A 22901-nucleotide genomic window follows, 5' to 3' on the forward strand; every position below is an offset into this window, starting at 1 on the left:
AGCTCTGGGGCACCCTGAAGATTGCATGATGTTACAGTGTCAGCTTAGACAGTAAAACAAAGAGTGACTGAAAGAGTGTAGTAATTCTGGACAGCAGATAACGAGCCATCAATGTCCTACTTTAGCGTAACCCAATTGGGTGGACAAGAAGAGTAGGATTGTGAGCACCAAGAATCCATGGCAAAGGAAGTGTTGATGAACACCCACAGCAGACTAGTTTTGATAGGATGTGAGGCATCTCTCTTTTCTGACATCCCTCCGCCTTGATAACCTTGAGATCGAGGATGGATGATGTTGTGGGAAGTTGCCGAGATCCTACCTACATAGTTGAGGGAAATATGGATCAACAGACCTGCGGACAGATCATGAAAGTGAGCTTCCTTTGGAATTCAAAGGGTAGAACCGAGAAAAAGTTGGGATACATTGTCAGCATGAGGAACTTCCAATAGGCCTAACAAAAACACACACCTGCTATATTTGATTTGCCCCCACCCCCAGCAATTAAAATATGTGCACCATGTAAGAGCAAAGCTTTGATAGATACCTAAACTGCAAAGTGTAAATACCATGTCATCCAGGTCATTGTGTCCTCAGTCTTTGGCAAATTGACATGCATTCAAAAGTGCTTCAAATTGTTGACAGGATAATAGCATTGAATGAATCAGTGAATCAATAAGCTTACCAGCTTCTATGTGGAATTAAGATCTGCCAGCTGCTCATGGGCGAAGGTTGGGCAATCTCCTTCTGCACAATTATTCCCTCTGAAAACCCGCTGGAGGGTTAGGTATGGGTCTGTTCAGACTCACTGATACACAATAACAACAAAGATATAAAGGAAAATAGAAAATGTTTAATATACTACTTATGTGAAACTGTTCATCATATGCTGCACCAAGTGCATTTGATTAACTTCAAAATTACATACTTGTTTATGTCACTGCTTTTCCAGTAGTCACAGAATTTGTCTTGAATACTTCGTTAAAGACCTGTGTCTTGACACCCGACAGGGCTAATGAATGTAAATATATACAGGTTGTATAAGTTACCTGGAATTATCAGCGGCTTATTAGGAGTCAATACAATGATGTAAAACTAGAAATCCATCATTCACATTCCTTCAAGACTCCATATTAAATACAGGGTTTTTAATTGTCTCTACCCTTAAGGTATATTAGTATTCAGGAATAAAACAACTTAGTCCTCATTTCCAGTTCTGTTTTGTATTTTTCATGGTCAGAATTGTAATACAGTACACTATCAACTGCAAGGTGCCTGCACACTAACCACACATAAATAGGTAAAAATGCAAATTCGTTGTATGGATCTTAGAAGGAAGAATGTGGCAAGATTGTAATCACTGTTCTGGAACCTGCGTATGTGTAGGGTCACATACTCATTTGAGAAATCTAGAGAGAAGCTGAATGGCTTCAAGCTAAGTTTTCCAATACTGGAGCCACTAATCACATGTAATTAGGAGAAATCGGCTGACCAAGCGGTAAGGAGTGGCACTGTTAACCCAAAGGCAGGGAGTGTGAATTCACCGAGGCATCCATGGGAGACAGGTTGACAATATTCTCATGGGTGTTTTGTAGCCTCTGGAGGATTAGCAATGAGATGGTTCCAACTTGATGGCACATAACAATGCTCACACGTGATTATCAAACACTTGAAATGTGGTTAGTCTATGCCATAGTGGGTCAACGTGTGGAGCTGTTCACTGAAAGGTCAGACGTTTGAATCCATCAGCTGTTACATGGGAGAAGGATAACACATTTTACTATCATAAAGATTTATAACTATAAATGTAAAGAGGGGTCATCAAGAGTCAGAATCAATCAGATACCAATTTGTTTCTCTAAGTGGATATAAAACAAACGCTGGATTTTTATGGCAATCTGAAAAGCAATAATACAGTATCTTAATATATGTTGTAATTATATTATTTTGGATATCTGAACTTAATAAGATATGTTGCTACTAATTACACATATTCCTTTTTACTTTATTTAAACATGCCTTCAAAAAAGATTTAAAATTACAGATAAATCTCACATTGTAGCTTGAATTATGCTTATATTGGATAGTATTGGTTTGGAGATGCCATCAAGGACATGAGTTCTAGTTTTTATTTGTGTATTGAGTTTTTCAATGAGAATTTGTGAAACTTTAGTCAGATGCCAACCATTGAGCAAACTATGGCTTTAATTGTAAGCCATTAACTATGTGATATATGGCTCAAACCTGGCTTCTGATACTTTAAAACCGGCTTCTCTCTTATCTGCTATTGCAGAAAATTCTATCCCTTGTCATCTTTGGCCTGGATTCAGGTGTCTGTTTGGTGTTCATTTCTCACTTGACTCACTAAGAAAATAATGTCATCATCTCATGCCTGAGTACTTTTTGTGGATACATAACAAAGTATTTGGGCCTCTGATACCACAGTACTTGGATTATAATTCTCATGTAGTCTCAAGTCGAGTACGGAAATGCAGAAATTAAATTACCACACAACCTAAAACTGTGACTATAAACCATGTTAAACACTACAAAGAAAAACTATAAAGAGGAATTAAATCTCATCTACAGGTAAGAATTAAAGGATGAGTATTATGGAAGCAGATACGTAAGATTTATAGTAAGGAAGAAATGGAGACAGAGGAAAAGGTCTCCAAGTAGAAGAAAGAATTATGTTTAAAGGCTTAAGTTGAGAAACGCCACTCAGCCATGTAGGATCCTCACAATGATTGTTATCTGAGCCTGTTATAATATTCCAGATCTCTGGTGCTCAACCCAGTAAGGAAATAATGTCATCATGTGGTACTTAGCTCTTTTATTAGTGCTTCAATAGAGAGAAAGCATTACCAAACATAGGTAAGGAACGCCTGTGGTGGAGATACAGAACACGACAATGGGAGGAATACCTGAGATTAGTGGGCCGTTTACTGCTCAAAGTATCCTCTGTTGGCCTACACCATTGCTATTTCTGGGAACCCTTCCTTGCCTGACCTACTAAATCAGTGTTTGCATTTAAACAAGATCTCTATTTGACTTATATGAAAATTAAATATTGCAAAATAGCTATCTTAAAATTGACTAAAAGTTTTAGTCTTAATGCTTACAGGAATGGGGGTTATTGCTGGGTATCTGTACCTACAGATTATTGGTTATTGGAGTGTTCAAATATATGCGATTTAAAGTATGACACTGGATGTAGTGTAGAAGAATGAATAGGAATGGATGAACACAGTAGAATTACAAAAATCAGATAGATCAATACAGTGGTGGAAAAGTCAACAGTAACATGAGCTAGGATGACAATTTTCTTTCTATATAAGTGAGTGAATTAAGAGACATTTAGATGGGAGAATCACCTGACTTTGGACATAAAATGGTATTGTGGGCAAAAGAGATAGTTGAGTGAGTTCCAAGATCCTAGTTTAGAACTCTTGACGATTGGAGACAACTTTTACCAATCTGTGGGACACTACATCAGTACCAGATTGGAGGGAAAGGGGGAAGTAAATGGGAAAGACCCGGGTGAAAAGACAGGGTCATGACGGGAAAGCTCCAATAGTGATTACTTTTATAAAGCATAATGCGTGAGAATGATTGTATGAAAACACAATGTGAATGAAGAATAGTGTGAAACACAATGTATTTAAACTTTGTAAGCAAGCTAATAATAATAGTAATTAGTAATAACAATAATAATAATGTTGTTGTTGTTGTTCTGTGCCGTCGAATCGCTTGCGACTCATAGCGACGCTATGTACAACAGCCCTAAACTCTGCTCTGTCCTGTGCCAATTGCACTGTCTCTGACACTCCCATCCCAATTATCCCAGTCACTGAATCAATCCACCTCATAGAGGGCTTTCCTCTCCTATGCTGTCCCTCCACCCTCCCAAGCATGATGTCCCTCTCCAAGGACTGGTCTCTCCTCACAACATGTCCAAAGTATGTTAGACGGGGCCTCAGAATCCTTGCCTCCAAGGAGCCACCCGGTTTAACCCTTTCCAGGACAAATCTGTTTGTTTTCCTAGCAGTCCATGGTATTCTCAATACTCTTCTCCAGCACCACAGCTCAAAGGCATCAATTCTCCTTCTATCCTCCTTGGTCATTGTCCAACTCTGATGCATAACAAGTGATTGCAAAGACCATAGCCTGTATCAGATGCACCTTAGTCTCCAGAGAGACACTATTGCTCTTCAGTACTTTGGAGAGGTCCCTAACAGCAGACTTTCCCATGGCAATGCGCCTTTTAATTTCCTGGCTGCTGGTGCTAAGACTGTTGTACGCCAGGGATGCATCCTATCTCCATACCTTTTTAACCTATATGCAGAACAGATTATCCAGGAGGCTGGGCTCTATGAGGAGAAATGTGGGGTCAAGATTGGTGGACGATTTATCAACAACCTGCGTTATCCGGATGACACTACCCTGCTTGCTGAAACTGAAGAGGATCTGAAGCGCCTGCCGCAGAGTGTCAAGGACTGCAGCCTGCAATATGGATTGAAGGTCAATGTCAAGAAGACAAAGATTCTCACCACTGGACCAATTGGCAGCATCAGGATGGATGGTGAAGAGATTGAGATTGTACACAGCTTTAGTTTGCTTGGCTCTGTAGTCAACAGTCTTGGCACCAGCAGCCAGGAAATTAAAAGAATAATAATAGAACTAGCTAACATAAAAGCCCATGTTAGCCTTCTTAGAGAAAATATGTGTTTCCTGGCATAACAAATAAACCTCAATTTCACATTGTGTGCCATCATGCCAGAACTGACCCATAGCTGACCCTCCAGCAGGTTTTCAGAGGTAGTTAATCCATGGAAGGAAATTGTCCTTCTCCCTCCCAAGAAGCATCTGGTGGATTCCAACCATGTGCCTCTGTGATTGCAGCACAGCTTTTTTTCTACTAGGCCACCAGAGCTCTCCGATAGATTGATGGAGTTACAGATTTTCTTTCCCCATATATTCCCTCTTAAGTCAATAAGTTTTCTCTCCTAATTGGGGTGTGTGTTTTTTTTGTTTGGGTTCCCCCCCCCCTTTCTCACCTGCTTGTGTCTCTGCATTTACTTGCTTGTTTTCTCCATCTAAGTCCTATTTACTGGGCTGTGCACAATGTGAGAGTGTGTGTGTGTGTGTGTGGCTCTCAAAGACAAGGTTGAACTGATTGTGTTTTGAGGGTGCTTAAAATTGTACAGAGAAAGAAGATTTGAAATGGAACCTTTATTCCTGGCTCTTCTTGTTTTTAAGAAGCGAACTTCTAGAAATTTACTAATCTGAAAAAAGAGGATATTTAACAACAAAGGTTTTACAATGCTGTAATGGAGATAAAAGTCAATGTATATACAAATGCTTTAAAAATAAAAAGTATATTAAATTATACTAATACTATAAGGGATACTTTGTCCAGGTATAATATAACAAAGACAAAAAATTAAGTTACTTGTCTTCCTAGGATTTCAGTTTTCTCATTTGTTGAAATTGGAAGTTAGAGGAAATTAGTTTTAAGATCCCCTCTAGCTTGATCCAGGTCTAAGTCTAAATTTTCCCTTTTTTTTCCTAGTTCAGCAAAAGCACAATTGTTCCACCAATTTTAAGTCTTCTGCTCTAAGTGTCATGCTCTTGATTCTTTTTTAGAAACGTTAAATACAGATTTTTCCTCCTGTTTAGTTTTAGTAGAACTTCAGGAAGTGGAATGGCACAAGGCATGTTCTGTTTAAAATATGTTGTCAAATGTTTTTGAGTGTCTGCCTTGTGGTTTTGTCATCATGGAAACCAAAAGAAAGGTGATCATTATTATTATATATAATATATAAATAATGCAGTAACGTATAAAATGATGTTGCTAGAATAAATAAAAATAACTATGAAATACAGAAGAGATTCTTAGGTCAAAGCATGATTTATTGCACTGATATAGGCTATAGCACACTATAGTCACAATGAAATAATTTCCCAGGGGAGGGTGATCTGGTATATAGTTTTGTCCTATCTCCATCTCTATACCTTTTCAATCTATATCCAGAAAAAGTTATCTGGGAGGCTAGACTCCATGAGGAGAAATGTGGCATCAGGATAGGAGGAAGACTCATCAACCATCTGTGTTATGCAAATGACATAACCCTGCTTGCTGAAACTGGGGAGGACTTGAAGTGCTTGCTGCAGAATGTCAAGAATTGGAGCCTTCAATAAGAATTGAAGCTCAACATCAAGAAAACAAAGATTCTCACCACTGACATGATTGGCAGCATCATGATAGAAGGTCAAGAGATTGACATTTTTACCAGTTTTAGTTTGCTTGGCTCCAAAATCAACACTCTTGGTAACAGCAACCAAGAAATTAAAAGACAGATTGTGATGGGCAAGTCTGCTATCAGATACCGCTCCAAAGTATGGAAGAGCAATGATTTCAATCTAGAGACTAAGGTGCATCTGATCCCAGCCATAGTCTTTGCAATTACTTGCTATGCATCATAGAGTTGGAAAATGACTAGGGATAATAGAAGGAGAATTGTTACCTTTGAGCTGTGGTGCTGAAAAAGGGTATTAAATATACCATGGGTTGATAGGAGAACACACAAGTTTGTCCTAGAGAGGATGAGACCAGGCTGCTCCTTGGAGGCAAGAATTCCGAGGATATGCTGAGGGATCAGTCCTTTGAGAGGGATGTGGTGCTTGGGAGGGTAGATGGACAGCACAGGAGAGGAAGAGCTTCTATGAGATGGATTGCTTCAATGACTGGAGTAGGTCTGTCAGAGACAATAAGATTGGCACATGATAGAGCAGGGTTTATGGCTGTTGTACACAGAATCACTATGAGATGCAAGCGATTTGACAGCACATAATAACAACCACAACAGTAGCTATAGAGCTTTATGACATGGTAAGCAATCTAAAAGCACTGGAACACTGGTTTCATTTGATGCCATTTTATCAGTTCTTACCCATCGTGACCCTATTATGGACACCATATGGACATGCTGTACCTTCCTCACAGTTGTTGCTATGTGGCAAGTCCATTGTCACAGTCATTCTGTCAGTCTTTCTCATTGATATTCTATCTCTTTTTATAGGCCTTCAATATTATCAACCATGGTAATGTTCTCTTGCTGATAACACGTCCAAAGTATACGAGTAAAATTCTCAACCTTCTTGCTTCTCAGAGTTTTAAAAAAATTCTTCTGAATGTTTATGGTATATGTAATAATCTCAAACAATTTTTTTCAATATTCCTTAGTCTTTCGTATTCTTTGTCCAGTTTCACACGCTTATGAAAAATTGTATTTACAAAAAAAATTTTTTTTAAATTGCATTTATGTTACTTACTCATTTACTTCTGTCAAATTGGTTTTAACTCTTCTAAATTCTGTATCAGGATTCTGAGGCGGAGGCTATAAATTACAATGGCGGCAACTGCCTACCTTTCTCTGGAGAAGTTGAAAGTGGATTCCAACTGTCTGAGATGCTCAGCCTTCGGTTAGCAGGGTGGCTCACCACAAACCAATCGTGGCTTGGGTTACATACACCTTAGCCCTCAAAACGACATAATTCACTTTTTTATCCTCTAAAGAAGTTTATTTGAAGCGGACTTTTCCCAGTAAAATATCTCATTTGCTTCATTTACTGCTTCTTCTACGGGCCGTGACTGCGGGTGCAAGTAAGAGGAGACTTTTGAAAACTTCAATCTTTTTTCCATTTATTATAATATTGGTTATTAGTCCAATTGTGATTTTTATCTTCTTTTTTATTTTTAAAATTCATTTATTTTTAATTACATTTTAATTTTTAAACTGATAAACAACATAATTAGTTGGGAACTTGAGTCAGCCCTTGTAGTGAATTTAAATCATCATTAGAATTAAAAATAGGTGATTTTTGTCTTCTTTTTGTTGAAAGATAACCCATATTGAAAGGGAAGTTTTTTATTTAATTAGTAAGTACAATTAACTGCCTCTGAATACCTGCGAGAGGGTCGGCTATGGGTCAGTTCTGACTCTATGGTACACAACAACAACAATAACAACAACAGCATTAAGTCCTCTTTGCATTCAGTAAAAAGGTATGTTATTTGCATATCACAGGTTGTGAATGAGTCTTACTCCAAAACTGATGCGCTATTTTCTTAACCAACTGCTAACCAGGCCCAACCACGCTTAACTTCTGAGATCAAGCAGGATCTTGATAAACTTGGTAAACTGAGGGTGGTATGGCTATAGGCCTGCTGCTGTCTTTTTCTTTATATAATCAGTTCCTTGGATTTTCAAATAAACAGAATAAATAAGGAAGGTGAAGGGATACAACCCAGATGTACAGTTTTCCTGATTTTAAACAAAGAAGCATCTCCTTGTTTTGCTTGAATGACTGCCTCTTCGACTATAAACAAATTCTCCATAAGTCCAATTAAGTGTTTTAGAATTTCCATTTTTCACGTTATCCATCACTTGTTATAATTGATATGAATAATTTTGCATAATCAATACAGTACAGGTAAACATTTTTCTGGTATTCTCTTCTGTTAGCCAAGACCCATCTCACATAAACAATACCACAATTCATTGTACGTCCTCTTCTGAATCCAGCTTTAATACTTGACCATACCTGTCCATGCACTGTTACAACTGTTTTTTAATTATCTTTAGCTAGATTTTACTTGGGTGTGATAGAAATACTACTACTTTATAATTGCCACACTCTGTTGGAGCACTTTTTTGTTTGTTTCTGTATGTTTGTGTTTGTTTTTGTTTATGTTTGGGGGGGTTTTGTTTGTTTGTTTGTTTAAATGAGAGCAAATATGGAACTCTTCCAAGAAATTGGACCAATACTTGTCCTTCAAATTTCTGGCTTAAACAAGTGAGCACCTCCAATGTCACTTTCTTATGCAACTTAATTGGTGTTCAGAAAACTGCTGGAGCTTCGTTTCCCCCAGTTTTTAGTGTAGCTTGTGCTCCTTATTTAAATAAAGGATGAATAAGCATCAATTTTTTTTTAGTACCATAACTCTTCTGGATTTTTCCATCTTATATTGACACTTCCCACGCCATGTCATAGTCGCTTGTAGAATATTTCATTATTACCACTCAAAGATGGAATGATTTTCTTCAGTTCTTTCACTACAAGAAATTTAAAATGTGTACTTCCCTTTTGGTTTTCTAACTCAGGATCCTTACATATTTCATTATAATATTTTGTCTTCTAAAGCCTCCATTTGAAATTTTCTGTTTAAGTCTCTAGCTTCATAATTGTTTTCTTCTTGTCTTAACTTCAGTATATTCTAGGGCAATGTTCAGAGTGTCTTCTAAACATTCATTCTGGTCTTTTCTGTCTTATTTGTCTATTTAATAATCTTTTACTTTCTTCATGTATCCAGTCTTTGATACCACACTAGAATGCATTTGGTCTTTGGTCACAGTGCTCTGTGTATAAAATAGATTCTTGAGATGGTTTCTAACTAAAGTTGGGATATACTCAAAGTTAAATTTTGACACCAACAGACTATCTATCTATCTATCTATCTATCTATCTATTTATTCTTTTTGACATCTGACCAATTAATGATTAGTTCCAGAGTCAGCTGCTGGACTTATTCTGCTGATAATATTGAGCTTCTCCATTTTTTTTCATTTCACATAAGTATCCTTTTTGATTCCTGTGTATTCTATCCAATAAGATCCAAATACATGGTTATCATTTATGTTATTGACAAAATGTATTTTCACTGAAGAAGTTATTGTCTTGAAAAATTCTTTGGTGTAAACTCAGAAATCATATCTTTTATTAAGGCCCAGCGTCTCGGATGATCTCTTCTGCATACAGATTGAAAAGGTATGGAGACAGAATACATTCCTGATGAACCCCCTTCTTGATTTTAAAACATGTAGTGTGTCCTTGCTCTGTTCTGATAACTGCCTCTTAGTCCAAGTATAAGTTTCGTATTGGCACAATCAAATGTTCTGGGATTCCCATTCTTCTCAGAGTCAGCCATAGCTTGTTGTGATCCACACAGTCAAAGGCCTTTGTATAGACAATAAAGCATTCTTCTGGTATTCTTTGCTTTCTGCTGAGATCCATCTGACATTAGCTATAATATCCCTAGTACCACGACCTCTTCTAAATCCAGCCTGCACATCTGGCAGTTCTCTGTTGACATATTGTTTCAAAAGTTTTTGGATAATTTTCAGCAGAATCTTGCTTGCATGTGATATCAATGATATTGTTCGATAATTTCCACCTCTGTTGGGTCACAGTCACATTTCTTTGGAATGGGAACAAATATCGGTCTTTTCCAGTCAGTGGGCCAGCTGGCTCTTCTCCAGATTTCTTGGCACAACTTAATGAGCACATCCAGGCCAGTGTCTGTTTGTTGAAATACGTCAATTGGTATGCCGTCAACTCCTGGAGCCTTGTTTCTTGCCAATTCCTTCAGAGCAATTTGAACTTCCTCTCTCATCACCATAGGCTCTTGCTCATATGTTGTTTCATGAAATTCTTCTGTGTCAGCCAATTCCTTCTGATAGAGTGACTCTGTGTACTCCTTCCATCTTCTCTTGATAATTCCAGGATCATTTAACATTCTGCCCAAAGTATCCTCAAGTATTGCCACCCGTGGTTTGAATTTTTCAGCTCCTTCAGCTTAAGAAATGCTGAGCGAGTCCATCCCTTTTGGTTTTCTGACTCCAGCTCTCTGCATATTTCATTATAGTATCTTGTTTTATCATCCCGGGCTGCCTTTTGAAATTTTCTGTTTAGCTCTTTGATTTCTTGGTTTCTTCCTTTAGCTTTGGCTTCTCGGTGCTCTAATGCAATATTCAGAGTCTCATCTGACATCCATCTTGGTCTTGTCTTCTTTTTCAGCCTTTGTAACGATCTTTTGCATTCTTCATACGTGATTTTCTTGATATCCTCCCAGAGCTCATTTGGTCTATGCTTATTGGTGCTCAAGGCCTCAAACCTGTTCCTGAGATGGTTTTGAAATTCGAGTGGGATAGACTTAAGATCAAATTTTGGTTCCCGTGGACTTGATTTAATTTTCCTCAACTTCAGCTTGAACTTGCATACGAGTAGTTTGGTGGTCTGTGCCACAATCAGTCCTGGTTCTCACTGCTGCTATTGAGCTTCTCCACAGAGTCTTTCCACAAATGTAGTCGATTTGATTCGTATGCATACCATCAGGTGAGATCCAGATATATAGCCTGCGTTTATGTTTCTTATAAAAGGTATTTGCAATGAATAAATCATTGAATGTGCAGAACTCTATCATTCCATCTCCAGCCTCATTTCTCTCACCAAGCTCATATTTTCCAGCTACTGAACCTTCTTCTCTGTTCCCAACTTTTGTGTTCCAGTTGCCCATTATTATCAATGCATCTTGATTGCATGTTTGATCAACTTCTGACAGCAAAAGTTGGTAGAAATCTTTTATTTCCTCTTCTTTGGCTCTTTCCCACTGTCCTTTCATGTTCAAAATGTTCCCATTCCAATTATCAATAATTATTAATGCATCTTAATTGCATATCAGATCATTTGAAAAAGTGAAGTTGGAAGCAATTGTCAATTACTTCTTCTATGGAATTAGTAGTTGGTGTTTAAATTTGAATAATAGTTTAAGTTTCTCTTCTTTCAGGTATTGAACTTAGTCTTAGTGTGGACACCCGATTGGCATAGCGCACTACAGCCCAGAACTCCTGGGCTCAAACGATCCTCTAGCCTCAGTCTCCCGAGTAGCTGGGACTACAGGCACGCGCCACCATGCCCTACATCTATATTCTATCTATCTATCATCTATCTGTCTATCTATCTACCTACCTACCTATCATCTATCTGTATATCTATACGTATATTTATGTATTATTTTGCCATTAATGGAACTATACTTTTTGAAAGATTTAAAAATGTTCTTTTTTTCAATTAATGCCCCATTTCTCTTCACTGTGTTGTTACCAGCCTACTAAGCAATATATGGTCAGATTCACAATGGTCAATACCAGTCTATTTCTAGTCACTAATCACAAGTATATCAATCTTTATGTATTCCCTTTTTTAAATTATCAATTTTAATGAAAGTTTACAGAGACTTTGGATTTCCTTTCATTCATTGTTGCACTTTTCTCCTTATCCACCCTTTCCCCTCCCCCTGAGTTCGCTTTTCTTTTTGAAAAGTAAAATTCTTTCATTGTTATAAAATTCCTCCTCTCAAGTCCCAAGTCCACTCCACTATACAGCTTTCATTCTGGACTCCTGTCATGACAATAATACTTAATATTATATCCCTTTTAAACAGTTCTCTCCCTCATCTGTTTCAATGCCGTATAAATAATTTATCCCATCTTTCTCAGTCTCCCCCAAGCTCAGTGTCAGTCCTGTTTTACAAGAGTGGCACTATGCCATATTTGTCCTTTTGTGACTGTGATATTTCACTCAGCATCATGTCCTCCAGTGTCACCCATTTTGTATACTGTTTCATGAGTTCTTTGTTTTTCAAAGCAATAAATGCTGGGGAGGTTGTAGAGAAACTGAAACATTTATTCACTGTTGATGGGAGTGTAAAATGGTGCAACCACTATGGAAGGCAGTATGGCACTTTCTCAAAAAGTTGCAAATAGCAATACCATTTGACCCAGCAATTTCAATACTGGGAATATACCCCAAAGAAATCATAACTGCCACCCAAGCAGATATATGCACACCCATGTTTATTGTGGCTTTGTTCACAATAGCAAAGAGTTGGAAACAACCTAAGTGCCATCAACAAATGAATAGAGAAGTTGTGGTATATTCACAGTATGGAGTATTATGCTGCTTTGAAAAACAACTCACCTTTATTTTTTTATGCCTTCTAATGTTTCTGGATTTACTTCCACATTCCCTATTCTGTTTACAAATATTTTAGGTGTTTCTTCTCATTTTAATTGTGTCACATAAGCAAATAAAAGTCTTGAAAACTTTACTTCATCCAGGACACTGAAGTAGACTCTACTTGAGGACAGTTCTTCCTCAACAGTATTTTGAGGCTCTTACATTATGAAGGTCTCATCTTCCCAGTGCTGGAAACAGACAGCACTTCACTGCTATTACTGGATTTTCACTGCCCATGTATTTTTAGAAGTAGATCACAAAGGCCTTCATTTGTCTTTGTCTGCATGTTATTCTAAAACCAGCCAAACAAAGATGACTCTGCTGGTGGTTCAAACAGTAGTGTCATTGCTCCCAGGATCACAGCGGCATATAAGCCAAAGTTATACACTCACAGATGAGTGATTTAATGTTAAATTACAGGAAATAAAGTATATATCCCTAACGTGACTTTAATTGTTTTTAAATATACATGGAATACATATGTAAATAATCTAAGATTGACTAGTACATGTTTCACAAACTAATAGTTTTGGAAGGAACTAAACCAGTATTTTCCCCCCCCATGGTTTTAGCAAGGGTTATCTAATGAGGTGGAATTATAGGTAATGATTCTTTACTTTGCAGGTATTAATTTTCTGAAAATGCAGAATAGAGAGATCTAGTTGTGTGGGAAAATAGAGTATCTTTTAGAGATAGCTGAAATTATATTTGGAGGTATTGAGTGTCAGACTATGAAGGAAGGAAACACGCATTGCTTTTGAGTGGATTCTGACTTGTTGCAACCCTTTATCAGATTTCCAAGGCTATAAACCTTTATAGGAAGAAAGAGCCTCACCTTTCTTTAGAGGAGTAGCTGGAGGATTGGAACTTCTGACCTTCCTGTGAGGAGACCATCAGGTAAAGTACTATATACCATCAGGGCTTGATATGAGGGAGAGAAGGAAGACTTTATTCTGATGCTAGTAGATGTCCTTGAAGATCTTTGTAGGCCTAATTAATGAATATTCTTTGTTCTTCTCCATTAAAGCTGGCACATTGAATATGTATATGCATATGTGTATTCATATCTGAATGTATGTACACTAAATGTATTCACCCTCAGGCAGGAAATAATGTGTCTATAAAGAAGAAACAGGAAGAACGATTAAGGCATTCGTTAATTAGGGTCCATTTACATTTCCAGAGTCAGCTAAAATCATCCACTTATTTAAACGGAAATCTCCTCAGTTTATTACAGTCATTATTACTTGGCAGTAAGAGATAACTAGTTTGAATTTCACAAGTAGAGAAAATTGCATAGTCTGTTGCTTCTCTCAGAGGTCACTATTAGTCAATGTTTGAGTAAAATGACAATTCTTAAGAAATGAAATTAACATGTACTAAGTACTTACCTATTTTGCAGCTCTTTCTCACATACTTTGGGCATATGGCCAGGAGGGACCAATCCTTGGAGGAGGACATCATACTTGGAAGGGTAGAGGGACAGTGGAGGAGAGGAAGCCCCCAGATGAGATGAATTGATACGACAACTGGGGTGATGGTGCAAAGTGTGTCAGTTTTTGAGAATGGCTCAGGATAGGGCAGGGTTCAGAGCTATTGTACATAGGGTCACTATGAGTTGTGGGTTACATGATGACACACAACAACAACAAATACCTACTATGTGAAAGAATTCCACGGATAATCTCTCTCAGCAAACAAACAATGTTGGAGATTTTAATTAGTGTGTTATAATGAGGTGCCTGAGAAAGATGTTAAGAAAGTCGAGCAGAACCTGGTCGATGGTGTGTGAGGTTAAATTTACCCCTAGAACTGTTTTACTCTCACCTGCCAGTATAAACCAAGGGATGATGACATTATGCTAAAACAAAAACACCCAAAGCAGTTGTTGATGAGAACCAGTCATGAATTATGATGACTCCATGTGTTTTAAGATTAGAACTATGCTCCATAGCATTCTTAGTGTGACCTTTCATAAGTAGAATTAATGAACTTTCCTTCTGAGATGTTTTTAGGTAGATCCAAACTGCCACCAATTCAGTTAGCAGCAGAACACTTAACTGTGTCATTCAGAAACCCCATAACATTCAGCTCAACCACTCATTCTAGTCAGAGTCAACTCAGAGTTAACGCTCCAGCAGGTTTCCAAGGCTGTAAAATCACGTGGAATGAGATGGCCCTCTTTCTTCCACATGGCTGCTGGTGGACTTGAACCACCAGAGAGTTAGAAGTGCAACTCTTTACCCATTAAGCAGCCAGAGCTCTCTAACATCCCACTGGAGAGCACCTGTTAAGGAATGCATGTGCTAACAGCCATCGTTTAATTACATGATTTTGAAATAAAATGTGTGTATAAACATGCAAACTGCATATATGTGTCTTTGCATGTGTCATAATATTATATATGTCATATACATTGACATGTTTATGTAAAATATATATGGTGTCATAGAGTCAGAACTGACTCATAGCTGATGCTCCAGTGGATTTGTCAAAGACTTTAAATCATGCAGGTGGATAGGATGATACTTCCCATCTTTCTCCATTCGAGTAGCTGGAGAATTTGAACCACCTGCTTTTGAGTTGGCAGCACAACTTCTTTCCCCCTAAATCATCATATATTTAAGATTTACGTTGTCTGGAAACGTACTGGAGGGTCAACTGTGAGTTGTTTCTGATTGCTTCCAACTCAATATACATTTTATTATTTGTGCATATACTCACATTAGTATCAAATACTAAGCATACAATTAGTTGATGTTTTCTCACTCTTAGTCAGTGTTGTGATTTATTATTCAACAGAGTGCCAGATAAGGTATGGCCTGGTATACAATGGACTCATTCTTAGTGTGTTGTTGTTGTTATGTGCCATCGACTCACCTGCAACTCATAGTGATCTCAGGTAAAACAGCCCTAAAACCTGCTCTATCCTGTGCTAATCTTAATGTGTCTGACACATCCACCCCCTTTGCCCCAGTCACTGAATCAGTCTATCTCATCGACGGTCTTCATCTCCTGCACTGTCCCTCCATCCTCCCAAGCATGACGTCCCTCTCCAAGGACTAGTTCCTCTTTGCAACATGTCCAAAGTATGTCAGATGAGACTTCAGAATTCTTGCCTCCAAGGAGCAGCATGGTTTCATCTTCTACAGGAGGAATCTGTTTGTTCTTTTAGCAGTCCATGGTCTATTCAATACTTTTCACCAGCACCACAGCTCAAAGGCATCAATTCACTGTCTATCATCTCTAGTCATTGTCCAGCTCTCTGATGCATAGCAAGTGATTGCAAAGACTACGACCTGTATCAGGCACACCTTAGTCTCCAGAGTGACATCATTACTCTTAAGTACTTTGGAGAGGTCTCTGACAGCAGACTTTCTCACTACAATACATCTTTTAATTTCCTGGCTGCTGGTGGCAAGTGTATTGATTGTGGAGCCAAGCAAACTAAAGCTGGGAACAATCTCAATCTCTTCACCATCTATCATGATGTTGCTAATTGTCTGAGTGGTGAGAATCTTGTTTTCTTAATGTTGAGCTTCAATCCACATTGAAGGTTTCCATCTTTGATGTTCTGCAACAAACGCTTCAGGTCCTGGGTGGTGGAGGGGTGGGCAGGGCAAAAAGTACAACAATGAATGAATGGAAATCCAAAGTCTCTGTAAATTTTCATTAAAATTAATACTAATAATTTATAAAAGAAAAAAAAACCCCAAATGCTTCAGGACCTCCTCAGTTTCAGCAAGCAAGGTTGTGTCATCTGTATAACACAGATTGTTGATGAGTCTTCCTCCAGGCCTGACGCCACATTTTCTCCTCATAGACCCCAGTGTCCCAGATAATCTGTTCTGCATATAGATTGAAAAGGTGTGAAGATATTACACATCCCTTGTGCACACTCTTTCCAATTTTGAACCATGAAATGTTTCCTTGCTCTTTTCAGACAACTGCCTGATTGTCCAAGTATAGGCTTCTCATTAGCATGATCAAGTGTTCTGGGATTCCCAATCTTCTCAGAGTCAGCCACAGTTAGTTGTGATCCACACAGTCAAATGCCTTTGCATAATCAATAAAACACAGACATCCCTCTGGTACTCTCTGCTTTTAGCCAAGATCCATCTGACATTAGTTACAGTATCCCGAGTACCACGGACTCTTCTAAACTCCATCTACACTTCTGGCAGTTCTCAGCCATTTTTGCTCCAGTCACTTTTGGATAATCTTCAGCAGAATCTTGCTTGCATGTGACATTAATGATATTGTTCGATAATTATCACACTCTATTGGATCACCTTTCTTTGGAAGGGGAAGAAATACAGACCTCTTCCAGTCAGTTGTCCTCCAGATTTCTTGGCAAAACGTGTTGAGCACATTTAGGGCAGCTTCTGTTTGTTGAAATATATCAGTTGATATATTGTCAATTCCTGGGGGCTTGTTTTTAGCCAATTCTTTCAAAGCAGCTTGAACTTTCCCCCTCATCACCCCAGGCTCTTGCTCATACATTGTTTCATGAAATTCTTCTGTGTCCAACAATTCCTTTTGGTATAATGACTCTGTGTACTCCTTCTACCTTCTTTTAATACTTCTTGTATCATTTAATATTCTGCCTAAAGCATCCTTAAGTATTCCAACTTGAGGCTTGAATTTGTTCTTCAGTTCCTTGAGCTTAAGAAATGCTGAGTGAGTTCTGCCCCTTTGATTTTTCGACTTCAAGTCTTTGCATATTTAATTATAATACTTTATTTTGTCTCCCCGTGGTGCCCTTTGAAATTTTTTGTTCAGCTCTTTAATATCTTGATTTCTTCTCTTTGCTTTGGCTTCTCAGTGCTCTAATGCAATAGAGTCTCTTCTGCCATCCGTTTTGGTCTTTTCTTCCTTCTCTGTCTTTGTAATGCCCTTTTGCATTCCTCCTGGATTATATTCTTGATATCTTCCCACAACTCATGTAGGAATGTATTATAAATAGAATGTTAGACAATGCCAACTTTAAAGATACCCTGCAATTGCTTATATACCTGACAGCCATTTCTATCTCGGGCTTCATTGTTATGATCGCCACTGACAACTAATTACTGGATATAGAAAGATAATGAGAATAAAATCCAGTAAGACTGAAAACATTTAAAAAAAAGACATTAAACAGTCAAATAAGAGAACTGACTTACTTTAAAATGGCAGTCTATCATAAGTCAGGAACTATCTACATAAATAATTATCCCAAATTACTGAGTACTTAATGAGCTCTGGTAGTGAAGTTCATACGAAATCATATTGCTGCCAAAAAATTTGGCAGTCCAGAAATTAGCAGCCATTCTGTTCTAGAAAATGAGTGATCTCCTGCTGTTGGGACTTACAGCCTCTAAAACCTGACAAAGGGTTTATTTGAGTTACTATCAACCCTATAGTATTAAGTTTAATTGAGTCCTTATTGTGCTTTTTATACATATGTTTTGCTGTATATGAAAAAATTAAAAACACATACATTTTATATGAGTATGTTGTTGTTGTTAAGTGCCATCAAGATGTAGGTGACTCATAGTGACCCTACAAAGGAGAGTCCTCAACGCTTGGGTGTCTCTCATCCTCTCTCCAGGTTCATAGGGTTTCTGGAGGCAAGTTATTACGGAAGTGGATGCCACTCCTCCTTCCAAACTTTTTTTAACACAGGAGCTCCACCCCACTCTCTGTCTACACTGGGTAACCAGCCATTAATGCATTTGACAAGTCAATGTCACAGTGTCCAGCCTCACAGCAACCACAAGTTACCACCGTACAGCAACTTGTACACCAGGGCTATATGACCTAGAGGACTGTCTGAATAAAAACAATGAAAGACTGGCCCCAGAGACACAGGCCCGAGGGCCCGTCAGGGTCTTACCAACCAGGAATGCCCAAATGCTGGCAAAGTCCTTCCGCCAGACCCCCAGTTCACCTGGCCTGTCTGCTCTGCTGACACCCACATGGGACCCAAAGAACAACAATTGTCCTGAGCCCTCAAACCTGCTGTGCCTCAAGGAGCCGGAGTCTAGATTCAGTGGACATTAAATCTCCCAGAACCCTAGGTGGGACACGACCTTTCAGGGTCTTACTAACCCGACATGCCCAAATGCTTGCAAAGTCCTTCTGCCAGACCCCCACGTGGGTATATATGCATATAAAATCTAAACCTAAAACTATATATTAAAACACTACTATGATGTAATCCCAAAGGCATGCAATTTGAATCCACTAGCTACTCTACAGGAAAAGGATGGGCAATCTATCCCATAAGATTAACTGCCTCTGAAAATTTGCTGGAGGCTTAGCTATGGGTCAGTTCTGACTCTACAGCACACAACAACAATTTTATAAATACATAAAGATAAAAAATTGTTTTTCCACTCTTTTTACCTGGCTAAAGAAACTTCTGGGGAACTCAGGATCCTATTTTATAATTGAGGAAATACCACTGAAACATGAGTTCCAAGTCTGCTTCTTTATCAATGTCCAGAACAATTGATATTTGTCTCTCAAGTTTGCATGTGATGACCTAGATATGCTCAGGTGGGTGTAGAAAGGTTTTCTCTCCCTTTCCCCCCATTCCTTGCTCCTGTTTTCTCCACAGATATTTCCTCTGTACATCATGATAGCGCACAACTATAGTCAGGTCACAGAGGCTCTTTAGTCTGACTCTCATTCTATCCTGCCATTGCTGTTTTCTTTTTATTTGATTCCAGCTCCTGATGTGTCATAGTAGAAGTACAATCCTTAGAGTTTGCAAGGCCATTCCTGTTTCCAAACTGCTAGTTTTCCCACTAATAGTCAGATGCTATGTTACTCAGAGACTCCAAATTCTAGCCTGTAAATACTTAAATGATCAATCCTAAATGTGGTCCCTGCAGTGAAAGGACAATCACCTATTAGTGAAACTCATTCATCTCTCTATTCAACAAAATGAGGCTGAATTTCTGTCAGTAGACCAGTGGAACAATCAGCCTTCCACAAAATAAAGTGTCGATTGGGGCAGAAAATGGGAGTCTGCCTTCAGCACAAAGGCTGTGGAGGTTGAGCTGTCAGTCCTCCTCTTTGTCCCCATACCCCATGCTTTGCACCAGCTCTAGCGTGAAGGGAGATTTAAAAGCAACTAAGTACATATAAACATTTCTCATTCATTATCTGGGGTTTCTGCTACTGGGTGACATATCATTAGTCCTAGTGTAAGGCAAGCTTTAAAAACGTAATTACTTAATCATGCAGTTAGTTTCCCATCAATCCTAGCAGCATTTGTTCTTAACTAGCTCTTAAGAACAAAATTAGGAGTAATTTGTAAACAAAAGTAATTGAAGAAAGGCAGATATTGCCAAGGTGTTGACAGCATTAGCAGACATGATTGTTTCCCTTAATTCCACCACAGCACTGCAGTTAACAATAGGTAGCTGGCAAAAGGCAGTACTGAAAAATTAGTAGGTGGCATACGGCAGGAGGCTAAGACTAGGCAAAATGGTTCTTTCACATGTCTTCCAGATGTCTTAGTTCATCAGGCAGGTTGACCTTTTACTCACAAATTGATTTGCAATATTATCCCATGGGTTGGAGATTTCTGTTGTGAGTCAATATTATTAACCTGGCCATGACAATAATTTCATCATATTTTCTATACAATCTTATTAGATTTGAACCCAAGAGTTTATCCCTCACCCCAAAGGTATAGTCATATACAGATGAGACACAGAGTCAGTTTTTTTAAGACCCACCAGGTAAGTGACAGGTGAGGACACAAATGGCTGAGGCCATTTCTTCACTAGGAGAGCTTTTCTTGTTTCTATACCTGGCCACCTGTTATCATTTCCATCAACTTCACCGAATTGAAACTTTAGATCAGACACTGTACTAGACATTTAAGAAATAATAGTAAGCAATATATGACTCTAATTATCAAAGAACTCATGGTTTTAACAACCAGAGAAGCCAAATAATAAAATGATTATTGTGATCTGGGGGTTAGATGTGAGAAAGAATTCTAGGTTAGATAGCTTTAGGACAATAGAAATTGTTACTGAAGCAGTTCTTTCCCATAATATTGAACTGGGTAAATTTTATTTTATTCTTTTCTTCTTTTTATGATTATAGTACTGTATAGGGTTTTAAAATTTTAAGATAACAAATAAATACATATTTGTTTCTCTTGAGTGTTCAAGGCATTTGACTTTTAGGATTATTGGGCCAAATCTTCATTTTCAAAAGCAAACCAATCAGCTAGTTTCCATTGAACATCAACTGTGTGCAGAGCAAAGCAGAGTTAAGAATAGAGATAATTATCCAGATAATTATCCAGGCCCCAAAGTGGCTTTTATTGGTTTACATAGATCATTTGTGCAGAAGGAGGCTTTTCCCTTTTAATTATCTGTAAAAAGAAGTCATTCTATTACAAGACTGGCCTACTTCTTTAAAAAATTAAATAAAAATTACTTGCAATAAAAGTAAACACTTTGACTAGAAAAATTCTTCTAACAAACCATTAGAACTTGAAAAACAAAACTCCTTAGCTTAGATGTTAATGTCAATGAGTTGGGTGAGGCCTGAAGAACTCTATAATCATTAAGGTTTTTCAACATTCATGGTGAAAAGCAGAGTTTATGGCCTTGTCTTGCAGAGAAATAAAAATGAAGTTGACTTTCAGTGGCCAGAATAAAATCCTGGAATTAATGCCTCTAGGGGTCAGGCAGCAGCAATACCACCACGTGGGTCAGGCATCTCAACATCGAGAGACTAAAAATCCTCACCACCGGAGGAATAAACCACATTATGATAGAAGGATGAAAGACTAAAGTTGCCTACAATTTCATCTTACTTGGATTCACAAGAAAAAACCAAGACAACAACAGTCAAGAAATCAAAGAAAGTGCAGCTACATTGGGAAAATCTGCTGTCAAGGAGTGTTCCTAAGTGCCAAAGAGCAACGATGTCAGTTTGAAAATGAAGGTGTAACTGATCCAAGCCATGGTCGTTTCAGTTGTTTCCTATGCATCTGAAAGTTGGACAGTGAATAAACATGGCAGAGAATGAATCAGTTTCTTTTAATTGTGATGTTGGAAAAGAGTACTGAATATGCCACTGACTGCCAAAGATACAGATAAGTCTGTCTTGGAGTAAATAAAACCAGGGTGCTCTTTATAGGCAAGGATACTTTGTCTGACATACTTTGGACATGTTGTTAGGAGAGGCCAGTGATTGAAAAAAATATAACATACTGGGAAGCTGAGGGTCATACTGAGGGTCAGAGGAAGAGAAGAAGGGCCTCTGTAAGATGGAGTGACACAGTGACTGTAACAATGGGCTTGGGTCTATCAGAGATGGTGAAGATGCACAAGACAGAGTAAGCTTGAAGGCTGATGTTTATAGGGTAATTGTGGGTTGCCATTGACTTGACGGCATCTAAAAACAACAACACATGCCAGGTTGAGCTTTGGCATAATAAACATTTATGTATCACCTATGCTTTATGGGAAGCTTTGAGTATCTCTTTGTCAAAAGTAAAAATTTTTGTCCAGATATGCATCACAGTTAACTTTGTCAGCATAATCAATAAAGCAATCAACATCATCATGAAAATAGCTCGTTTAAATAAACTACATTTAATGGAGAAGGAAATACATGCAGATAGACTCAATTTGGATAACATGAATAGTTCTTCAGAAGAGGGCCAGGAATACCACACTATAATTTATTATTTTATATTTTTATTTCAAACATTTTAGGGCCTCTCTCTTCAACTCCAAACTCCACCCCTCATCCCCCGAATTTGAATTCATTTTTGACTTAAGGAAATACATGCAGTTAGATTCTATTTGTTTCTTCTGTATAGTTTTTCAGGCTATTTAGAGTTAACCCAAAATATGAAATATTATTTTATATTTTTATTTCAAACATTTTAGGGCCTCTCTCTTCAACTCCAAACTCCACCCCTCATCCCCCGAATTTGAATTCATTTTTGACTAGAGGACTTCTTTCCCTGGAAGAAGCCTCAAATGGCAAAGGATGTGCAAAATAAGAGCCTGAGAAAC

At 38.1% G+C, this 22901-nt stretch overlaps 1 protein-coding gene across 1 annotated transcript; it reads left to right on the forward strand.

Annotated features, from left to right (window-relative positions):
• Positions 1 to 284: 284 nt before the first annotated feature.
• LOC102844960 (protein FAM228B-like) lies at positions 285 to 22888 on the forward strand. The gene is made up of 3 exons (XM_006882115.1): positions 285 to 371; positions 11627 to 11753; positions 22773 to 22888. The coding sequence occupies exons 1-3, from the start codon at positions 285 to 287 to the stop codon at positions 22886 to 22888; spliced, it is 330 nt and encodes a 109-aa protein (XP_006882177.1).
• Positions 22889 to 22901: the final 13 nt, after the last annotated feature.

Source organism: Elephantulus edwardii, unplaced genomic scaffold, assembly GCF_000299155.1.
Source record: "Elephantulus edwardii isolate Elephantulus edwardi_28Jun2011 unplaced genomic scaffold, EleEdw1.0 scaffold00017, whole genome shotgun sequence".
Taxonomy (NCBI): domain Eukaryota; kingdom Metazoa; phylum Chordata; class Mammalia; order Macroscelidea; family Macroscelididae; genus Elephantulus; species Elephantulus edwardii.

Excerpts from the sequence above, each read along its gene's own strand:
- LOC102844960 (XM_006882115.1), top strand. The coding sequence starts at position 285 with ATGGATGATGTTGTGGGAAGTTGCCGAGATCCTACCTACATAGTTGAG. Across the intron at positions 372-11,626 it reads CCTGCGGACAGATCATGAAA|GTATTGAACTTAGTCTTAGT; the intron begins GTGAGCTTCCTT and ends CTCTTCTTTCAG. Across the intron at positions 11,754-22,772 it reads CTACAGGCACGCGCCACCAT|GGCCTCTCTCTTCAACTCCA; the intron begins GCCCTACATCTA and ends CAAACATTTTAG.